General features: G+C 35.6%; 1 protein-coding gene and 1 long non-coding RNA gene across 3 annotated transcripts in view; one reads left to right on the plus strand and one right to left on the minus strand.

Annotated features, from left to right (window-relative positions):
• The window catches only part of LOC145720558 (uncharacterized), a 155,654-nt gene that overhangs the window by 61,795 nt on the left and 74,372 nt on the right, over positions 1-19,487 (plus strand). The gene's annotated exons all lie outside the window — the stretch shown is intronic.
• The window catches only part of LOC145720557 (uncharacterized), a 256,382-nt gene continuing 239,408 nt past the window's right edge, over positions 2,514-19,487 (minus strand). Inside the window, exons 4-5 of the mRNA XM_081814491.1 lie at positions 2,628-2,662; positions 2,514-2,529 (exon numbers count right to left, since the gene is read on the minus strand). Coding sequence (XP_081670617.1) covers positions 2,524-2,529; positions 2,628-2,662 — 41 coding nt within the window. The 3' untranslated portion in view covers positions 2,514-2,523. The remainder of the gene's footprint in view (positions 2,530-2,627; positions 2,663-19,487) is intronic.

The following is a 19,487-nucleotide window of genomic DNA, read 5'->3' on the forward strand; positions in this document are numbered from 1 at the left end:
AACACTCAGTGTACTGGGGTTCCTTGTTGACTCCTGTCAGTGGCTGGGAAAAGAGAGGGAGGCTGCACCCAATTAATGAAAATGAAGAGGAAAGTAGAACCCACCACATTCTAGAAGGGAATTGACTCCATTCTCATTTCAGGAAAACTGAAAGCTCTTCCTGATGGATTCAGGAGCCATGGAGCCTGTCAATCGCTCTGGCCTCTAATTTTTAATATTTTCAAGATTATGTAGTATATTGTGTTCTATATGCCTAATCTACCACATGAGAATACAACACCACAGTTGAGAGAGTCAGACATCCTGAGTTCAAAGTCTAGCCCTATGAGTGATGAGCAACTTACCCTCTCATACTCAGTCCCACTTTCAAGTAAAACTGAAGTAATAGTAGAGAGTCAGAGGTTATTGTGAGGATTTAGTTAGCATTTGTTTAAACGGCTTCAAATAATTAAGATGAAGTTCTCAGACACTTTAATAATTTAAAATAGTTTGTGATGTATTATCTGAAAAATAAATTTGAATTCTACCTCAGCTTCTTCCCAGTTATGCAATATTAGGGCAGTTATTCAATCTTTTAAAAATAGATGATTTGTAATATCTATTTTACAGAGTTGATAAGAGGTCCTAGTTCTTGTTTCATACATGATTTGGATTATTAGTAAATTTGTCACTTGATGTATATAACAAATAAAGCATGTGTTTAAATTAGATGCCATAATACAATTTATTAATAAAACCTACCAGCTTCCATGGAACCCTCAGTGGGGTGATACATGGCAATGTGGGGTATAAAAGTAGTGTTTAAACATTACTGTTTTGAATATTATCACAAAAGCATTTCTGGTGACAATCATTCTTGTCTAAATTAGATGAGCTATAAGTCCAATCATTTTCTACTTGGGGTCCTACTTCAGTACTGTGAAACTTTTTTTTTGCACCCCCTGACCCATGTGCCTAAATAGTAAATGATATAATAAAGAACATTTTAATGGATATAAATTCATTTTTCATCTGGGTTAAATCCTTGTGAGGCCAGGGATAAACAACTGCTTTCTTCTAACAAGAAATTATACCTTAAAAATGTCCATCAGTCTGTTTGCCGTACAGTCAGTTCTCCATGTCCTCTAGCAGTCCTTTTGCTCTGAGCGGTGGTTCTGTTCTATACTGCTTAAATGCTTATGTGGAAACACTGTGGAAACACTTTCTTATTCAGGAATCAAGTGTTAAGGCTTTGAAGGATCAAGAGTTCAGGGGAGGTTTTTGAAGAGATATTTGACAGGACATCGCCATTGGCCCCCAGTGCAACAGAGCTACATCGAGTCTGTCCTTGTTTTTGGACTGAACCTTCAACATTGTACATTTGAGGAAGACTGAGACCTCTTTGAGTTTTGTTCCTTGAAGTAACAAGAGTAACTGTCATGAAAAAAATAAATAGTGCCTAAAAAAATAACAAAGCTATTCTGAAGAAAATTTTTATCTCTCAAAGTAATCCTGTGAAAATTAGAGGTAAATTCTTTAAGACCACAGATATTTCTCATTATTGCTTTGTAATTTAGCTATCCTGCTTCGAATTTTTACACAAAGATGTGCGATATGGATAATGTTGATCTTTAGCATTCAATAATCACATTTACTATCAGATGTTATTTGTGCCTTATATTTCAAAGTGGCACAGAAAGTACTGAGTAAAAGAATTCATCAAAAGTGACAAGATTTTTAATTCCTTCTGGTTCCTTTGATATTTTTCTTAAGTAGAATATGTAAGCAATGCAGCCCATACGTAAAACACATCTCAGTTTGTTTATTCTGCTTTTTATTGCACATTTGAAAATTAATAATTCAATGTTCTAATATTAGCTGTCATCTTAGCTGTGATAAAATTAATAATTCATCAAAATATCAAACAAATGCTGCCCTTTTTTTCTAGATGAGAAATAGTTCTTTCAGCTTTGAGAAACCATGTTTGATTTTTTTATTTTGGGTCATATAATACTTAGGCATTTAAGTTATAATTGTAATGTGTTCATCTTAAATATAGAAATCTGCATATATCACAATCGATGATAAAAAAAAATGCTTCCTCATTTTATACTTGGTTATTCCTACCCTAGCTTATTTCTTAGCAGATGAGCATTCCAATAATTCCAATACAAGTGGTGCTTTCAGGGTAATGATCTATCCTGGCTGAGTAGATAGTCTCACCATTACTCCTAATACAAATAGTAAACATTATTAAGAGTAGCCCCTTTAACTATTGATAAGTATTTAGGTTTCAGTGACAGCGTGTCACCCTACCTATAGACCACACTTTGGGAAATGCATAATCTTTGCCTCTTGGTGAAGCATAACTCCCAGATTTGATAGAAGTACTTGGATGTTGTGGACTAGAAATGGTTGTGAGATTAGCAATAAACTTCTATACCTTGAAAGGGTTGTCTTCTTCCAGGGGTCCTCCCTCCTCCTCCTTTCTGGTGACTCTTACCACTGTCCAGGTTGCTGTGTTCCTTCTCTTTAAAAGTGCGTTCAAACCTGATTAGTGTTTGGATTATTCAAATAAGCATGCATTGTAGCATCCACACTAAAATGTGGAATTTTTGAGCCTGTATACCTAGAAGAATTTTTCATACTTTTAATCCGCTATGTGCAAAAGATCCTGATAAATCTGTCAATAGAAACAAAATAAGATGACATGTTAAAAAGCCTATCTTTTCCTCCTACTTTCACAAAGTAAATGGGTATCTTTATAGCAAAGAGAAACAATGCTAACAATTTTCCCTCATTTGGTAAAATTATAAGAATTCGTTTATCACGAGTTTCTATATAAGGATTCTATTTCAAAAAAGACAGTCCCCACTTTACAGAAGGTAGTGTGTTTGGCCCTATAGGTACCAAAAAAGGAAAATGTAGTCCATTCTCTTAATATAATCTAATATAGCAAGTAGACAAATATTTGTTTAAATTGTGATATGCTATGGAAACACATAAGATGGTTCACTCAATGCAGTGCTATCTTTTCTCATAGACATCTAGGTAATGGAAAATTTTGTCAGGGAATCCATTAACAACCAATTCCAGTTGAGGACAGTAGTGATATTACAATAAAATTTCTCATGAAGTTTTATTCAACCCACATTTGTTGAATAAGGACCTACTATGTGCAAACTACTTGGCCCTGAAGGTGATAGTATGTCATCATATCCTCTGCCCATAAAAAAAGTTTAGAGGTGGTATATAATATGCAAAATAGAAGGTGGTTTTTGTAAAAAAGAGCTTTATTAACTCTGACAAAGTTAGAGACAAAAATTTCCTGTGGGCTAGGGAAAAACGTGACCTTCTAGAATATTGAAGGTTATAGTCTAGCTTAAACTTTTAATAAGTAAGATGTTATCACAGAAAAATATGCTCAGACAAACCTAATTTTCTATTCAAAATATTTCATAAGTGTTCTGACAAAGATAGGGATTTGTTCATTTCTTCTGTTATCTTGGGTTTTACTTATTTGATACAGACTAGAATATGGGTCTACTCCCAATTCATTTTATTTAGGACCCCAAAATCTCCCCCAGTGTGACCATACTTCATAGCTCTGGGTCTCATGCACATATTTAATAATATGACAATTCTTATCTAACTCTATAATCCTTCAGAAACAGTCTTCCATGTCTGATATGCTTGGTCATCTCACATTCGATGGCAAGAACCTGGAGAGAAGAGACCTTATGTTTGTAGAATTTTCTTATATATTTCCTTACCCATAGGTGGCCTTCAGTGGATTGGACCAACTTTCTATTGCCTGGAACTGATTTGGGAGATTGAAGGGTCTCAATCTAAAGTCAGGAATTATGGAAAAATAATAAATCTGTTCCCTAATCAAAGATTTTTGTATTACAGTATGCCAGTGCTAAGATCTGAATTTTTATGTCCCCCTCAAATTCATGTTAAAATCCTAACCCAATGCAATACTCATCAATAGAGCTTTGGGAGGTGATTAGGTCATGAGAGCAGAGGCCTCATGAATGAAATTAGTGTCCTTATAAAAGAGACCAGAGGGCTGCCAACTTTCCACCAGGATAAAGCTACAACCTGGAAGAGGGCCCTCACCTGATCATGCTGGCATCCTGATCTCAGATTTCCAGCCTCCAGAACTGTGAGAAATAGGTTTCTGCTCTCTAGAAGCTACCCACTGTGACATTTTGTTATAGAAGCCTGAACAGCGTAAGACAGGTACCTTGGAGCACACTGGAGCTATAGAGATGAATTGAGATGACTTAAGATATAAGTAAACCAAGCAATTATAGTTCATTCTAAGAACTACATTTCAAGTTACATTAGGTTAAAAATTGTACAAAATCCCACTTTACATTCTTAATCCCATGAAACATTCTCTTATATGTATCCTTCTCTTCTGAGGCAGATAAATAAAAGCTAAAATGAGGACAGAACTTAATAACTAATAATACAATATGATTGAAAAACATTTGTCTTAGACAGGATCATTGCACATGTCTATTACATAGCTTAAGTTCTCAGGACTACTTGTCAGAATTATTTTCTCCTGTATACCTTTAGGGCATAGGCTATCCCGTAATATTTGAAACTGGCAAGTCAAATTTGCTTAGGAAATTTCAAAATTGCAAACTTTTTGATCTGCTTTTTCTTCTATCAACCACATATATTTATTGAGCTTCATTTTTTTTATTAGTATCAAAATCTATTGATTCACAAGATAAATATTGACCTGACCTTGCCTTCACCTCAGTTTATATCTACTTCTTAAGTCAATAAATCTAGAAACCGACCTGACAGCAGTCAATATTAGTTTAAAATTCTTAAAATAGCAGCTTTGCCATAAGATAATAATTCAGTATTTTATAGATTCTGCCTCAAAGAAGCGAAAAGGCAATGTAACTTACCAGTTTGCTACATAAAGCTATTTCTGTGTCATTTGGTTTCAAATACAAGAATCTCACTCATGCCAAAGAACATCTCTACTTTAATGCTTATATAACTTCTAATCTCTGACCCAAAGTATTTGAAATACTTTATCCCACTTGCTGGTGGCAATTGAATACTAGTATCTTGCTTTGATTCTAATTATAATTAAGCTATGTAATTATTCTTCAAATGACTGATGCTTTCTGTTGGGCTCAGTTCCCTCTGGACTGAATTTTACCTGGAGGTATAATAAATATAGTCAACAGCCATACTGGACTTTGGAAGTTAAAGGCAATAATACATTTGTTACCTCGTTAATCAGCTTGTTTTTATCTTTTCAAAGTCTAGGAGAAATGAAACCATGGGTCAAGATTTGCATATATTTATACTATAGATAAAGGAGGTAAGCTTAGGGGCCTGGTCGTAACCAAAGCAATGTATTCTACAATTTATTACTTTTTCTTTTTTAAGGCCACCGCAGTCATCTTTTACTTATACTGTTTCCCAGTGCTTTGGGGGATGGATGACATACTCATACTTCAGAATTCCATAATGAAATCTCCCAAAATGCATTTAAAGAAAAGTTAACCTTAATTTTCCATGTAAGTAACAAGTAAGAAAATTTCATTTTGGAAATAGCCTATACCCAGTTATGTTGTAAAGAAATAGGTTGTGATATTAAAATGTACTTAATCAGACAATCATTTACAGATTGGGAATAAATGATGGGATCAAAACACAAAACATGTTCTCCTATACAGAAGAACATTCCAAAGTATAATGTGAAACAAAAGTTAGTCTTATTCTTTGTCAAGGGCCATCTAACTAGAGGAAAATCATGCACATTGGCCAAAGTATGCAAGGGAGATACAAATACTTCAGGGAATTCTGATGTCACAGTATTGAAATCACATTAGAAAACCTTGTGAGTGGTGCAAAGTTAATAACCCCTCCAGTAAGTTTTAGTTTGAAGGTAGATATCTTATCTTGTTTATATTCATGATTTTACATGTATGTAACATACTTTGCATATACGTGGCTCTGAAATTCAGTTACCATGACAAACTCACGCAGATGATTTTTATTCCATGTAGATTTAGAAGAGACTTAGTAAATACAGAAACCACCTATAAGTCTTGATCATGATGTGACATGATTTGCCACATAATATGATTAGAGCCAGGGTCATGAAGAAAAGCCTCCTAGGTAATTAGAATGATAAGGTTAGTATTATTCTTTCATTTATTAACTTTTAATCCCACTGTTCCTACAAGTTGCTATTTCATTTTATCCTGTACTATTTCTTATAATCTTTTCCAGCTCTGTAATTGTGTGTTTACCCTGAATTTAGCATTATAAAAATATTAATACCTCATTGAAAAGAGAATTTAGACAAGGTATTTTGAAATTATCAGTTACATAACTGTTGTGAATTGCATTTTGGTAAGTTTTGATAGTAATATAAAAAGTAAGGGAAATAATAATCCTAACCCCTATCCAAAAGGATTAAAAAAAAGTTAAAGGGAACTCCTCATCTAATTATTCAGCTCCCTCTCTTCTCGTATCTAAAAAACTGAAAATGGTTAAAGAGATACCGTTATTTCCAGAGAACTGGCATTTGAAATTCAACAAAATGTATTCTCCCCTTACCTAGAATTCTTTATATTTTTTGTATTTAGTTTTGGTTAACAGAGTGCTGCTTACAGTATCTCTCATTTGTGTAAGTGAAAAATAACTATGTTTTTATTACTTAAAATATTACAAAAAGGGACAATATGCTAAAAATATGCAGTGAACAAATATCATCTGTACAGACTGGAAGAGAACCTTCATAAATTAACCTTATTAGTGCATTACTGTAAGCGAATGCCAAAAAAGCTCCTAATTTGCATTAAGATAGATTTTTCAGGTTGGCTGCATGATTTAATTAAAGAAAAGATTAAGAATCATTAAACAAGCTGCTCTACCTTGCAATAACAGAATTCATATCTGATTCAGGTTAACGAAAACACAGATGGTGATTCAGTAACTGTTGAGTTGCTGTAACAGAATGAAAATGATCCCATTAGTTCTCTGGAAATGTGAGGGAATTTGGAAATTAGTATGCAGATACATTGTATGGTGCTAGACAGCTTGGTCTGCTCGGATCATCGCTGATTATACTTTGTTTGGGTTGGCAACACTGAACTTAATAAATGAAAAAATGTTCCAGTATACCACAGTTGGAAACTGTTCAAGGTTGAAATAGGTGTGCAGGCTTTCAAAAGGAGAGAGTTAAGTAAACAACTGTCAATCAATTCAGAGCTGGCAACTTTTTTTTTTTTTTTTTTTTTTTTTGCCCCTTTAAGGAATATGTCTGTTCTTGAGAAGCAAGTGTCATGAAAATGGAAACCCTTTACTGGATACATATGTCTGTGTGGTATTTATTATTACAAAAGTATTTTAAATGCATAGTATCACCTTGAGAGAGATGTGCAAGCGTTTTAATAGCTTTTTTTCAGGCATAAATAGAAAAATTCAGTCACTATGAGGATTATTTTTCACAAAATCAATATAATTCTGATGGAAAATGTTATGACAGGATAAAAAAAAGGTGTAAGTATAATGGCTATTGAAAGTTTAAAGGTGTCAATAAGGACCACAAAGTAATCCTCAAGGAGCCTTTTGGGAAAGAACAACTTAAACAAGTAGCATAGTCAATCACAGCAGCTGACAGCAATAGCCATTGCCTTCAAGAGCTCAACTACACACACAGCCTTCATTTTTAACACCTGGTTCATGCCATCGGTCTGGGTGCTCACTGTCTGACCCTTCAGAACAAATCTCAGTGACTATGCAAAAGCCCATTTGGACAGGGTCTTCAAGTCAAATGATCCTATTCTGCTAACTTGTTACAATAAAAATGGAGGTGAGATGTTCTAGATTAAAATCTTCCCAGAGTATTGAACTACACCAAAAACTTTATCCTACATGTGCAAATCATCTTAAAACATTAAAAAATGATATCAAATAGTAATGGACATCCCACACTTTTAATGTGATAATACTAATCTTACGGACATAATCCCCTTTTCAGAATTAGCACAAGGCTTTTCTCTGGCCATTACTATTTATTTAATTAAACTTCTAAAGAGATTTATATTGCCACTTTTTTCTAAAACTTATTAGAACTTGTACTACTATACATTGTAGACTATAACACTTGCCAACATTTAAAAGTACGCATATTACAAACATGAGTGTCTTCATTACAAGTGACACCCCTTCTTGTCCCCCCATTATAAGCCCTTTTTATGGCTTTCAGACTAGATCTATAAGGAAATCATACCAAGAAGAAATGCTACAAAATACTTTCCACACAGTGCAGATACAAACTCAGTATCTGTGATTATAAAGGCCTCGATACACCTCCATTCCTTTTAATGACAACTTTATCTGCTTGGTCTTAAAAAAAAAAAAAATCCTGTAATTATAATTTCCCCACAGAACCTATACATACTTGATATGCAATGTATCAAGACACTGGATATATGAATTGCACATGCAATGTATGGTACTACTTTAAGTTGAGATGCTTAAGAAAAAAAATTGATCAAGTAGCTACTTGCCACTACATTATTGTCATTGTTACGGATCTAATGGAAGCCACCTTCACACTAAATGTACAGTGATCTTTTTAGCTACATTTACATATGATTATCTGAAGATTTGCAGTCAGTCTTTTCCCACAATGTTCAATAAGGATTTCAAGTAGACTTTTTTTTTTTCCTTGTATAATGCCAGTTTTATCTCCATGTCTGAATATTCTGTAGAAAGACTAGATTTTGGAAAGTTGATACATGGCAATTTCTAAAATGTTAAAATGACAACCTATTTCCTTTAAAACAAGAGCTTATGCTGTTGCAAATTGGTAGTTTAATTGTTAAGCTGTTTATAGGTGTTGCAGTATTAGCTCTGCAATAACTTGGAGAAAAGTTGATCTATAAAAAACTAAACGGGCTTATTTTATAAAAATCTTCACCATATAGGTGCCTGGGTGGCTCAGTTAAGCATCTGCCTTCTGCTCAGGTCATGGTGGCGGGGTCCTGTGGTTGAGTCCCTCCCTGGGCATCCTCCTGGGGGGGGAGGGGGGAGTCTGCTTCTCTACCCCTCCCCTGGCTCATGCACATTCTCTCTCTTGAGTAAATAAAATCTTTTAAAAAATATAAAAAGTTTCACTCTAGGATTCTTTATAATTAAAAGTGAATTCCTGGTGGCTGTAATTTATTTACTTTATAGAATAAAGCAAACATTTACCAACATTTTAGGTAAACTTTCCCATATGACAAAGTATATAGTATAAATCAAATTTCACAAATCATTTTGCTTAAAAGGCCATTACAATTAAAATTTAAATATCAAATCTGTGAAAAAGAATGAAGACTTAATATTGCCTTATTTGATGTGCATTTACTCATCATTTAAGTCAACACTAAGATTCTCTCCTTTATTCCACAAGATGCATTAGCGAACTTTAGCAGTACTGCTGTTATTACTTTCATTTCACCAATTATCAACTTGAAATTTAATTACCAAAGTTTTCATAGCTAAGCAGGATTTGAACATGGCACTTCTGCTACCAAATTCTGTTATCTTCCCTTCAGTAAATGTTAACCCTAACTAATGCAGGAATTGTAACCTTTGCTATGCTCTTGACTCACTGGAGCCATTTAGTTGTAAATGATGCAGGTAAGGGCATTTCTGTATTCAATTTGTACTGTGTCGAATTGATTTCAACTTGTTGACATGTTGCCTTGTAAAGTGTCCTGTAACTGGTTTCTCCCGTGTGTGGTCTATTTTCCCAACAATGTACAATAGATCTACGTACTGATCTTGGTCACCCCTGTGTTCAAGATGAAGAGTAAATGCCTCTGGCACAAGCATCAGAACCCATATGAAACAGAAATCAGTTTCCATTGGAGAGAGCCTTTATTCACAACCAATAAAGTAATATATTCACTTATAAATTCCTAACTGAACCAGTTGTTTCCATTATGTGGTGGGAAGAATTTCTGGAGAGAAAGCAAGACTTTGTTCAGAGAAAAGAAGGCCCTAAACTACTAATATTTAGCAACCAAGTTATCTGCCTACCTGCTGTGGAAGAAATTCTGTTCTTGTTCTTCCAGAGTAGAGCCACTGTTCTACATGCTTTGCTTAAGACTGATCTCTGCTTAAGACTGATCTGCTCTTAACTAGAAGGAATTTCATCTACTGCAGAGGCAAAGTCTAAAAATAAATTAATTAGTGGATGGAGGAGAAAGTGTCCAATTACAAATTATACCATGCATATGAGAAATAAAAGCAGGGGAAGGGAAGGAGCTTAATGGAGAAGAAAAAGGAAGAAGAGGAGGAGGAAAGAAGGGATAGGAAGGGGGAGGGGAAGGAGAAAGGGGGAGATGGAGGAAGGAAGAAGGGAGGAAGGGAGAAATCACGGTACAAACAAAAAGTGATTAATTAAAAAAAAAAAACAAAAACAAAAAACAACTCCAAGGTGGAAGTGGGAACAGGTTGGGAGAAGGCAGATGGGAAAACCCTGGTGATCCATATACCAAAACCAAATTGTCACGAATGCAGAATTTATTCTTCCCGTTTTCCCCAGTCAACATCCCACCCCATCCCTCTATCTTCCCATGGAAATAAATGGACTTAAATGTGGTACTCCTTCCCTGACAGGGTTCTCATTTACTCCCCAGCCCACAGACCAGCCTTTGTATATAAGGCGTGGGAGCATGGTCATGAGGTCAGCACCATCATCTAACAGACTTCCAAGGGCAAGGAAATAAACAGCAGTAATCCTTATAGGCAGACTAGAAGTATATCAAAGAGGTCTCTGTGAAACCCATGAATGTCTATTAACAAAATTAATATCTTAGTACTTTGGTTATATAGGTCATCTTATATTTTGTAACTCTAATTTCCTCAGCGGTCAAGAAAGGATATTAATATGTAAACAGAAAGCAAATCTAGCAAATGTGAATTCTTGTCTTTATGAATATATTTTAGGTTTCTTCTGTAGATAGTAAACCAAAGGACCAGAGAGAGCTTCAACGGTTCTATTCCCTGATGCATTCTATGTTTTTCTACACACTTACTGGTCAATAGCTCCTGGCCACCACATTCCCTTCAAAACAGAGAACCCCACAGAATCCACAGAAGTGATTCCTCAGTGAAGTCTCCCAGCCTAATGCTGTGCTGACTTCATTGTCACACACGCTGGTTAGGTTGTGTAAATGTGACCTCAAAATGAAAACAAATGAGTTGAATATTAAAGACAGTATGGAATTTGGCATAATATCTACAAGATGCTGTTGTAATAATATACATAAAATATTAAGCATTCAATACATATTAGCTATCACTAGGTTTTTATTATTTAGGAAATGTGTATGAGGAAGGATGTGGAATGATATGAGAAATCTTGTGGATCAGAATGTGAAAATTAAAATTTTAGACATGGAAACTTTCCTTTTTCTCCCCCAAAGACAGCCCATCTTTTTCTATAGTCTCCCAGAAGTACATCTGAATGGCAAGTCAAGAATTTTCACAATGTCAAAATGGGAAAATGATCCTAATCTCTTTAGCCTGCTTTGCATCTGGAGAAAATAGAGGTGAATTTAAGTGGTATACAACTATTTTGAAAGATTCAGATATCTGCATCTGTCATTTTCCTAGGATGGAATTGGATTCATTTTTAATGAACACTGAGTAATTCCATTCAAGCCATTAGTTTCATTATTTGGTTCTCCTTACTACACATCATGGCAATAAGTACTATGGAACATAAAAATAAAATTGGGGAAATTAGAAAAATACTTCCTGGAGACATTGCTTGAACTGGGGAATAACTGTTGTTAACTGTTACAAATCTAAGATACAGCTAAGTAAAGAATTAGCAACTTCCAGTGACAGCTCTAGTTAATAAAGAATACAACTCTATATATGTCCTAAAGATTTACAGAGCCTTTGGTAATATGATCATTGTACTTTCACATGAGATGTCTCCCTACCATTGTAAGGTGCTTTAAGGGCAGGTTAATTTATCCTAATACACAATGGAGAATGTTATAGAAATTGATAGATTTAAAAATATATTGAGAGAAGTAAATTAAGCTGTACAGCACCATACACATACTCTAAAGTACAGTTCTTGGTCCATGGCAGGTACTTACTAAATATGTATTGATTGATTAAACTACTGCCCATGCTTTAAGATCCCTAAATGGGACTAATACTAAGAAAATAACTAAGGAAAATAATTTTTCATTCAAGTTTGTTTGGAAATTTACAGCATATACTCAGAATTTTAAATCTTCTATAAGCTTAAATATCATTTGGTACAATCCAGTTGTTTTATAGATGGCTACATAGAGATCAAGACAGATTTTGGTGGATTTTTGAAAATACTTGTATTATTTTAATCATTAGGATGAAAACTAAAACTTACATAGCCAGATCAAAAGGTCGAAATAACAGTTTGATGTAGTCAGAGACATCATCAAATTTGAAATGGTTATCCAGGACCCAGTTACCAGATTCTTGGAGACTCACCTCATCTTTGGGATTCAAAACAGAGTCAAGAGTTCACAATGAAGGTAGTATTTTATAGTGTGTCTTTAAAAAGCGCTGCTGAACTGCCATTAAACACTTCTGGGAGCTGGGTTGGGTGTGTTGCCTCAGGCCTAATAAGACCTTTCCTTACATAGGGATCCTTGTTTGAAAGACCTAGAATACTGATGCCTATGGCTGTTTAATAACTATGTTCACCCCCCACAGTCAAGAGTTGTGACTAGGCACGGGCTGGGGCTGTATTTCTACAGTGTTCCTGGGCCAGAAGATGTGAGTATTCCAATGCACCCGATGGGGTCCACATGGAGAAGAGGGCCTACACATGGCCCTTGGGATTTCTGTTGAGGACCAGGGCAAGTCTTGACTCCAGCAGGGAGAGTTTGGGAGCAGTGGACTTTGGAAGCCTAGGAGGTTAGAAGTAGTGGCACAGGAATAAAAATGCAATATCCATGCCACAAAATATTGTCAGAGAAACCCTGCAGGGCAGGAAGAATTAATAAATGTGCCCATGAAATGACCATTAGCTTTAAACATCTGCCCACCAGAGGGTCTCAGTGTTGATAAACAATAGCACCTGCCACAGGGGGCTACACTATTCCCCACAATACCTTGCATCTCATTTTGACCTATGAGGAGTCAGAAGTAACAGAATGCTAGAGGAGAAGGAGAATGGATGGTAGGGGGAAACCAACAAGAAGCCCATACTGCCCTACATTTTCCTCTAGCCACAAGTAAACCCTGGCCTGGGGGAGAGAAGATTTAGTGCCAGATCAATTTAAGAATCAGGATTATTACAAAGAATGAGTGTTCTATTTTCTGAATTGAGACTAGGTTTGTGACTTAAAGCACCCAGAGGACTTTTATTATCAGTGAATACCCAGAGGAGAAATGGACTTGCTGGAACTTCTCTAGTGACAGGGAAAGGCTTTCTCTGACTAAATAAATTTTAAAGGGATAGTGGCAGCCAAAAATAAAGTATTCTGCTTATATTTCAAACATTCTGCATGAGCTTAGAGAACTGTTTACTAATGCAATTACTAAGTGTATGGAAAAATACACATCACATTTATTGATATAGTATTAAGCCATAAAACATTTCCAAAATAATTCAATAAATTTTGCTCTAAGACTAGAAACCTATTTTTAGGTTCTTCTATCCCTTCAGCTTGTAGCAATCAATACAACTACATATTAAATTTTTTTAGAGCAGTGATTCTCAACTGGGGTGATTTTGTCTTCAGGGGATATTTAGCAAAGTCTGGAGGCATTTTTGGTTGTCACAACTGGAGGTTGCTGCTTATATCTAGGGAGCAGAGACCAGGGATGCTACAAAACATCCTACAATGCATAGGATAGCCCCTTTAACAAAGAATTATTCAGTCCCAAATGTCAATAGTTTCATGATTGATTCAGAGCATAATTAGATAAGTATTGTATGTTAGCCAGCAAGGCTGAGAAAAGACACCTAGCAGAGCTTGGATATTTGACAAATGAAATCCAGATAGCCAATACACTATCTTCTCACATTCTCACTGGCTGCTGCTTGTCAGTTCTATCTTGTAGCACTTCCTTCTCTGATCTATTCTTCTACCTTAGCACACAAGGAAGACTTCCCTATTCCTGGGTCCCTAGTTGGTGTCACCTCTTAACCAATTTGTGAACTAGACTAGACGAAATGATCATTTTTGTTCCTTCCATCTCTGACATTGCAGGATTCATGTGTTTACCAATTTTGTTTTTGACAGAAATCCACAAAGGGGGTAACTAAACAAAAGGCACATATTACACACACACACACACACACACACACACCCATTCTTGATAAAAACCTCAACAAAGGGGGTTTAGAAGGAACATACCTTAACATAATAAAAGTCATATATGAAAAACCAATAGCTAACATCATACTCAATGGTGGAACAACTGATAGTTTTTCTTCTAAGATCAAGAACAAGACAAGGCTGTCCACTCTCACCATTGTTTTTTTATTCAAAATAGTACTGGAAGTTTTAGCCACAACAATCAGACAGGGCATCCAGATTGGTAAGGAAGAAGTAAAACTATCACTATTTCATATGGCATGATACTATATATAGAAAACTCTAAAGACTCCACCAAAAAACTATTAAAAGTAATTACTGAATTCATGTAAGTCACAGGATATAAAAATCAATATACATAAATCTGTTTTTATACACTAGTAATGAAGTAGCAGTAAGAAATTAAGAAAACAGGGGCACCTGGGTGGCTCAGTCAGTTAAGCGGCTGCCTTCGGCTCGGGTCATGATCCTGGAGTCCCAGGATTGAGTCCCATATCGGGCTCCCTGCTCTGTGGGGAGTCTGCTTCTCCCTCTGACCCTCCCGCCTCTCATGCTCTCTCTCTCTCTCTCATTCTAATAAATAAAATAAAATATTAAAAAAAAGAAATTAAGAAAACAATTCCATCTACAATTGCACCAAAAGAATAATACATCTAGGAAAAAACTTACCAAGGAGGTAAAAGATCTATATTCTGAAAACCGTAAGATACTGATGAAAAAAATTGAAGTTTATACAAACAAATGGAAAGAGATTCCACGCTCAGGATTGGAAGAATTAATACTGTTAAAATCTTCGTATTACCCAAAGCAATCTCAGATTCAATGCAGTCTCTCTCAAAATACTAACAGCTTTTCACAGAACTAGAACAAATAATCCTAAAATTTCTATGGAATCACAAATTACCCCAAACAGTCAAAGCAATCTCAAGAAAGAAACACAAAGCTGGAGGTAGCACAATCCCAGATTTCAAGATATACTACAAAAAGGCTACCTACTGAATGGAAGAAGATATTTGCAATTGATATATTCAATAAGGAGTTAATATGTAAAATATATAAAGAGCTTTTAAAACTTAACACCAAAAGATCCCAAACAGTCAGTTAAAAAATGGGCAGAGGACTTGCCTGAAATAGAAATTTTTCTAAAGAAGATATACAGATCACCAACAAACACATGAGAAGATGCTCAACATCACTAATCATTAGGGAAATGCAAGTGAGATATTTCACACCAGTTAGATTGCTAATATCAAATGAACAAGTGTTGGCTAGGATGTGAAGAAAAGGGAATCCTTGTATACTGTTGGTAGGATGCATGATTGGTGCAACTACAGTCTAAAACAGTATGGAGGTTCCTCCAGAATTTAAAAGTAGAGATAGTATGTGATCTAATAATTCCACTAGTGGGTATTTACCCAAAGAAAATGAAAACACAAATTTAGGAAGATGTACATACCCCTTATGTTTATTGCAGATTTATAATAGCCAAGATATGGAAGCAACCTAAGTATCTATTGATGGGTGAATGGATGGAGAAGTTGTGGTGCATATACAAAATGGAATATTACTCAGCCACAAAAAAGCATGATATCTTGCCATTTGCAACAACATGGATAGACCTAGAACGTATAGTGCTAAAATGAAATAAGTCAGGCAGAGAAAGACAAATACCATACAACTTCACTTATGTGTGGAATCTAAAAAACAAAACGAACAACAACAATAAAAAAAAATGCAGAAATAGACCCAGAGAATAGAATGGTGGTTACCAGAGATGGGAGGATAGGGGAATGGGCAAATTGGTAGAGATTAAGAGATACAGACTTCCAGTTATAAAATTAGTGACAGATGAAGAGGACAGCATAGGGAATAAAATCAATTGTTATAACATTGTATGGTGACAGATTGTAACTAAACTTATGGTGAGCATTGCATAACATAGAATTTTCAAATCACTAAGTTGTACATCTGAAAGTAATATAGCATTGTATATAAACTGTATTTCAATAAATTATTTTTAAAATTCAATGTTTGATCAATTGAGCTTAATCCAGAGAAGTAACAGTATAAAAACAATTTATGATTTCAGATTGCAAATTTTGCCTAAGTTTATTTGTGCTCTCAAGTAGACTGTGATCATTCAATCAAATAAGCTTTGAAAATGCTCATCTTCCTTATCTCTTCCTGTCCCCTCCTCTTTTCCCCTTTCCTTTTCATTCAGCCCCCTTTCCTAACATCACTTATTTTATATTTTGAAATTAGTTGTTTTCCTCACCAGTTAACAAAGAACATGAAATCCGTGAGCTACTTAATGTTATCCTGAATTGCTGCAATTCCATGTATTGCTATGTCTATCGTGTACAGCTCCTGGGTCTTTTTGTCTCTAAACAACATTAAGTTTTTGTTTGTCCTTCTGTGTTCTGTTACTCTGCATCAGAGGTATTGTGTCACATTACTGATTTGCACCATTCCAGTCAGATCACACACAATACAGCACAATTCAGCAGGAGTGATCATAAAAACAGAATTATCTTTCACCCTAGGAGGTTTGCCCTTCCTGGTAAAGGTTGAAAGAAATGTATGGAAGCTCATACTAATACTGTTTACAGCTCACCAGGCTGTGAATACAACACAACTTTAGTAAGGGCAGCTCACTGGGCATTTTTGAGTGGGCTGAAAGGAGTGTAGTGAGGAGATATAAGTAAAAAGTACCTGCCAGCAAAACCCATAGTAATGGAGTGCCATCAATACATAAGCCTTAAAAATACCAGCATTATCCAATTGCTAAAGCATTGTCAAGATAAAACACTTAGATTTCAATTTCACAATGCATCCTTTTTTTTTTGCTTTTATTTCAGTGTTCCTTGGGATGAGGACGACACTTGTAAACATTCATTTGTCTTAATAAGATTGTGCTTCCATAAAAAAAAACCCAGTAATTCTAAAATGAGTTTAGATGGGACCTAAGGGTAAAGATAGAGTAAAAGTAAAACACAGCATCTCTTTCCCACAGTATCTCCTTTCTACTCCTAGAAAAAAAGGAAAACTTCCACAGCCATGACCACCTCAACGATAATATGAAAAGGATAAGAGTGATATGGAAGCCAAAGATAGAAAATGCAAGATTCTTATGTAGCTTGTAGTTTTTCTGGGCTGCTATGCCTTCTTTCTCATTACCCAGAGATAGTGCTGGGGAGACAATGTGAATGTGCAGTATGTATATATATATTTATTTATTTTTAGATTTTTATTTTCAGAGAGAGAGTGCACAAGTAAGGGGAGTGGCAGTCAGAGAGAGAAGCAGGGGGCCCGATGCAGGACTTGATCCCAGGACCCTGGGATCATGGCCTGAGCCAAAGGCAGACACTTCACCAACTTAGCCACCCAGGCATCCCAAATGTGCAGAATTTAAAGAAAGTATCCAACTTAGATTGAAGGTGTGACTAGCTGCCTGGGTCAGAGGGGATCACAGAAAAGCTACTGGAAGAAGTTTCTACCTACAGTGACAAGATCTCAGGGGACAAGGTGGAACCACCTGGGCTTCCCCCATTACATAAAATCTTATTTTGGGGGAGGAGTGAAATCATAGAGGTAGCAGCTAATAATCAAAATCAAATGAAGTTAGGGCTGCCTGGCTAACTTAGTCAGTGCAACATGGAGCTCTTGGTCTTAGAGTTGTTAGTTTGAGCCCCAGGTTGGATGTAGAGATTACTTAATAAAATCTTTTAAAAAAAAATCAAACGAAGCTAAATATCTCAGGTAATAAAATGGAATTTATTAGAATGAAATATAAAGGGAAATAGGATAATACCTTTGGAAGAAGAAAAAGTGGGAGGGCACATAAAAAGCCCCAGATGCTATGTGACCTCCTGTCCGCCAGCTATCAACATTGGCGCCATAGGCATCCTAATATATTCCCTATTAGATGCAGATTCCGGTTCAGGAAATCCAGGGTGAGGCCTGGGATGCTGCATTTCTAATAGGTTCCCATGTGATGCTTGTGTTGCTGGCCCATAAATACTTCAAGTAGCAAAGAAACAGAAGAAATTAACAAGTGGACCTGGATCCATGATAGAAACATGTTTTAAGTTCAACCAGGAAAAGAAACAGGGGCGACAGGGGAAAGGGGGAGAGAGTGTTGTTTGATTGGTTCAGTGTCCTAGATCATTGCTCCCATGTTCCCTACTATTGCTGTGTCAAAACCTAAGAGCAGAATCTACAACCTCCAGCAACACATACATACTCCAAATGAGCTCTGCCTTCTCCCCTTCAGTCCTCTTCTTACACACACACACACACACACACACACACACACAGCTACTCTTAAAACCTCTGACTACAGAAAAAGCACAGTGTAGTTCTGAAGTGAAGACAATCTATCCTTAAATAAGATGGCAAAAGGTACAGGAGAATTTATCCAGATTATATTAGAACAAAATAAAAGCTTGAAATAAAGACTCTCTGTTAAGCCAAAGCAAGGAAAATGAAAAGGCAAAGACAAGTATGCAAAAATACTTTAAAGTGAAAAATAGAGGAATAGAACAGGAAAAAAGCAGATGAAGACCTCAGTCTAGAAGAAAAATATAAAGATCAAAATTATATTTCCTATGAGCGATTCACACTACAGAGGAATTTAAACTGGAGCAATTCAGAGATAACTTAAAAAAAGAGCTAGCTGAAATTTTGCATAGCTGAGAGTAGATCATTACAAATAAATGTAAACAACATAAAAGAATGTATACATGACCCGTACTACTAACAGTGAGGGAGACTGTATAAAATCTTTGTGATTGCACAGAAGCAATGAGACTATTGAATAAATAACAATATTAATAAAGTCAGGACCATATAGATAATACAAGAATATTTAGTGTTACCAAATTAGAGATGTGAACATATAGAAGTGCTCAATGAGTTAACAGAAGATTCCAGTTAATGATGTTTAGTTATATATACAAATTTATGTCAGGTTTTATAAATTCAATGTTTATAGCAGCAATGTCCACAATAGCCAAACTATGGAAAGAGCCAAGATATCCATGGACAGATGAATGGATAAAGAAGATGTGGTATATATATACAATGGAATATTATGTAGCCATCAAAAGGAATGAAATCTTGCCATTT

This window comes from Leptonychotes weddellii, chromosome 3 (genome assembly GCF_054177405.1).
Source record: "Leptonychotes weddellii isolate Sample4059 chromosome 3, ASM5417740v2, whole genome shotgun sequence".
Classification (NCBI taxonomy): domain Eukaryota; kingdom Metazoa; phylum Chordata; class Mammalia; order Carnivora; family Phocidae; genus Leptonychotes; species Leptonychotes weddellii.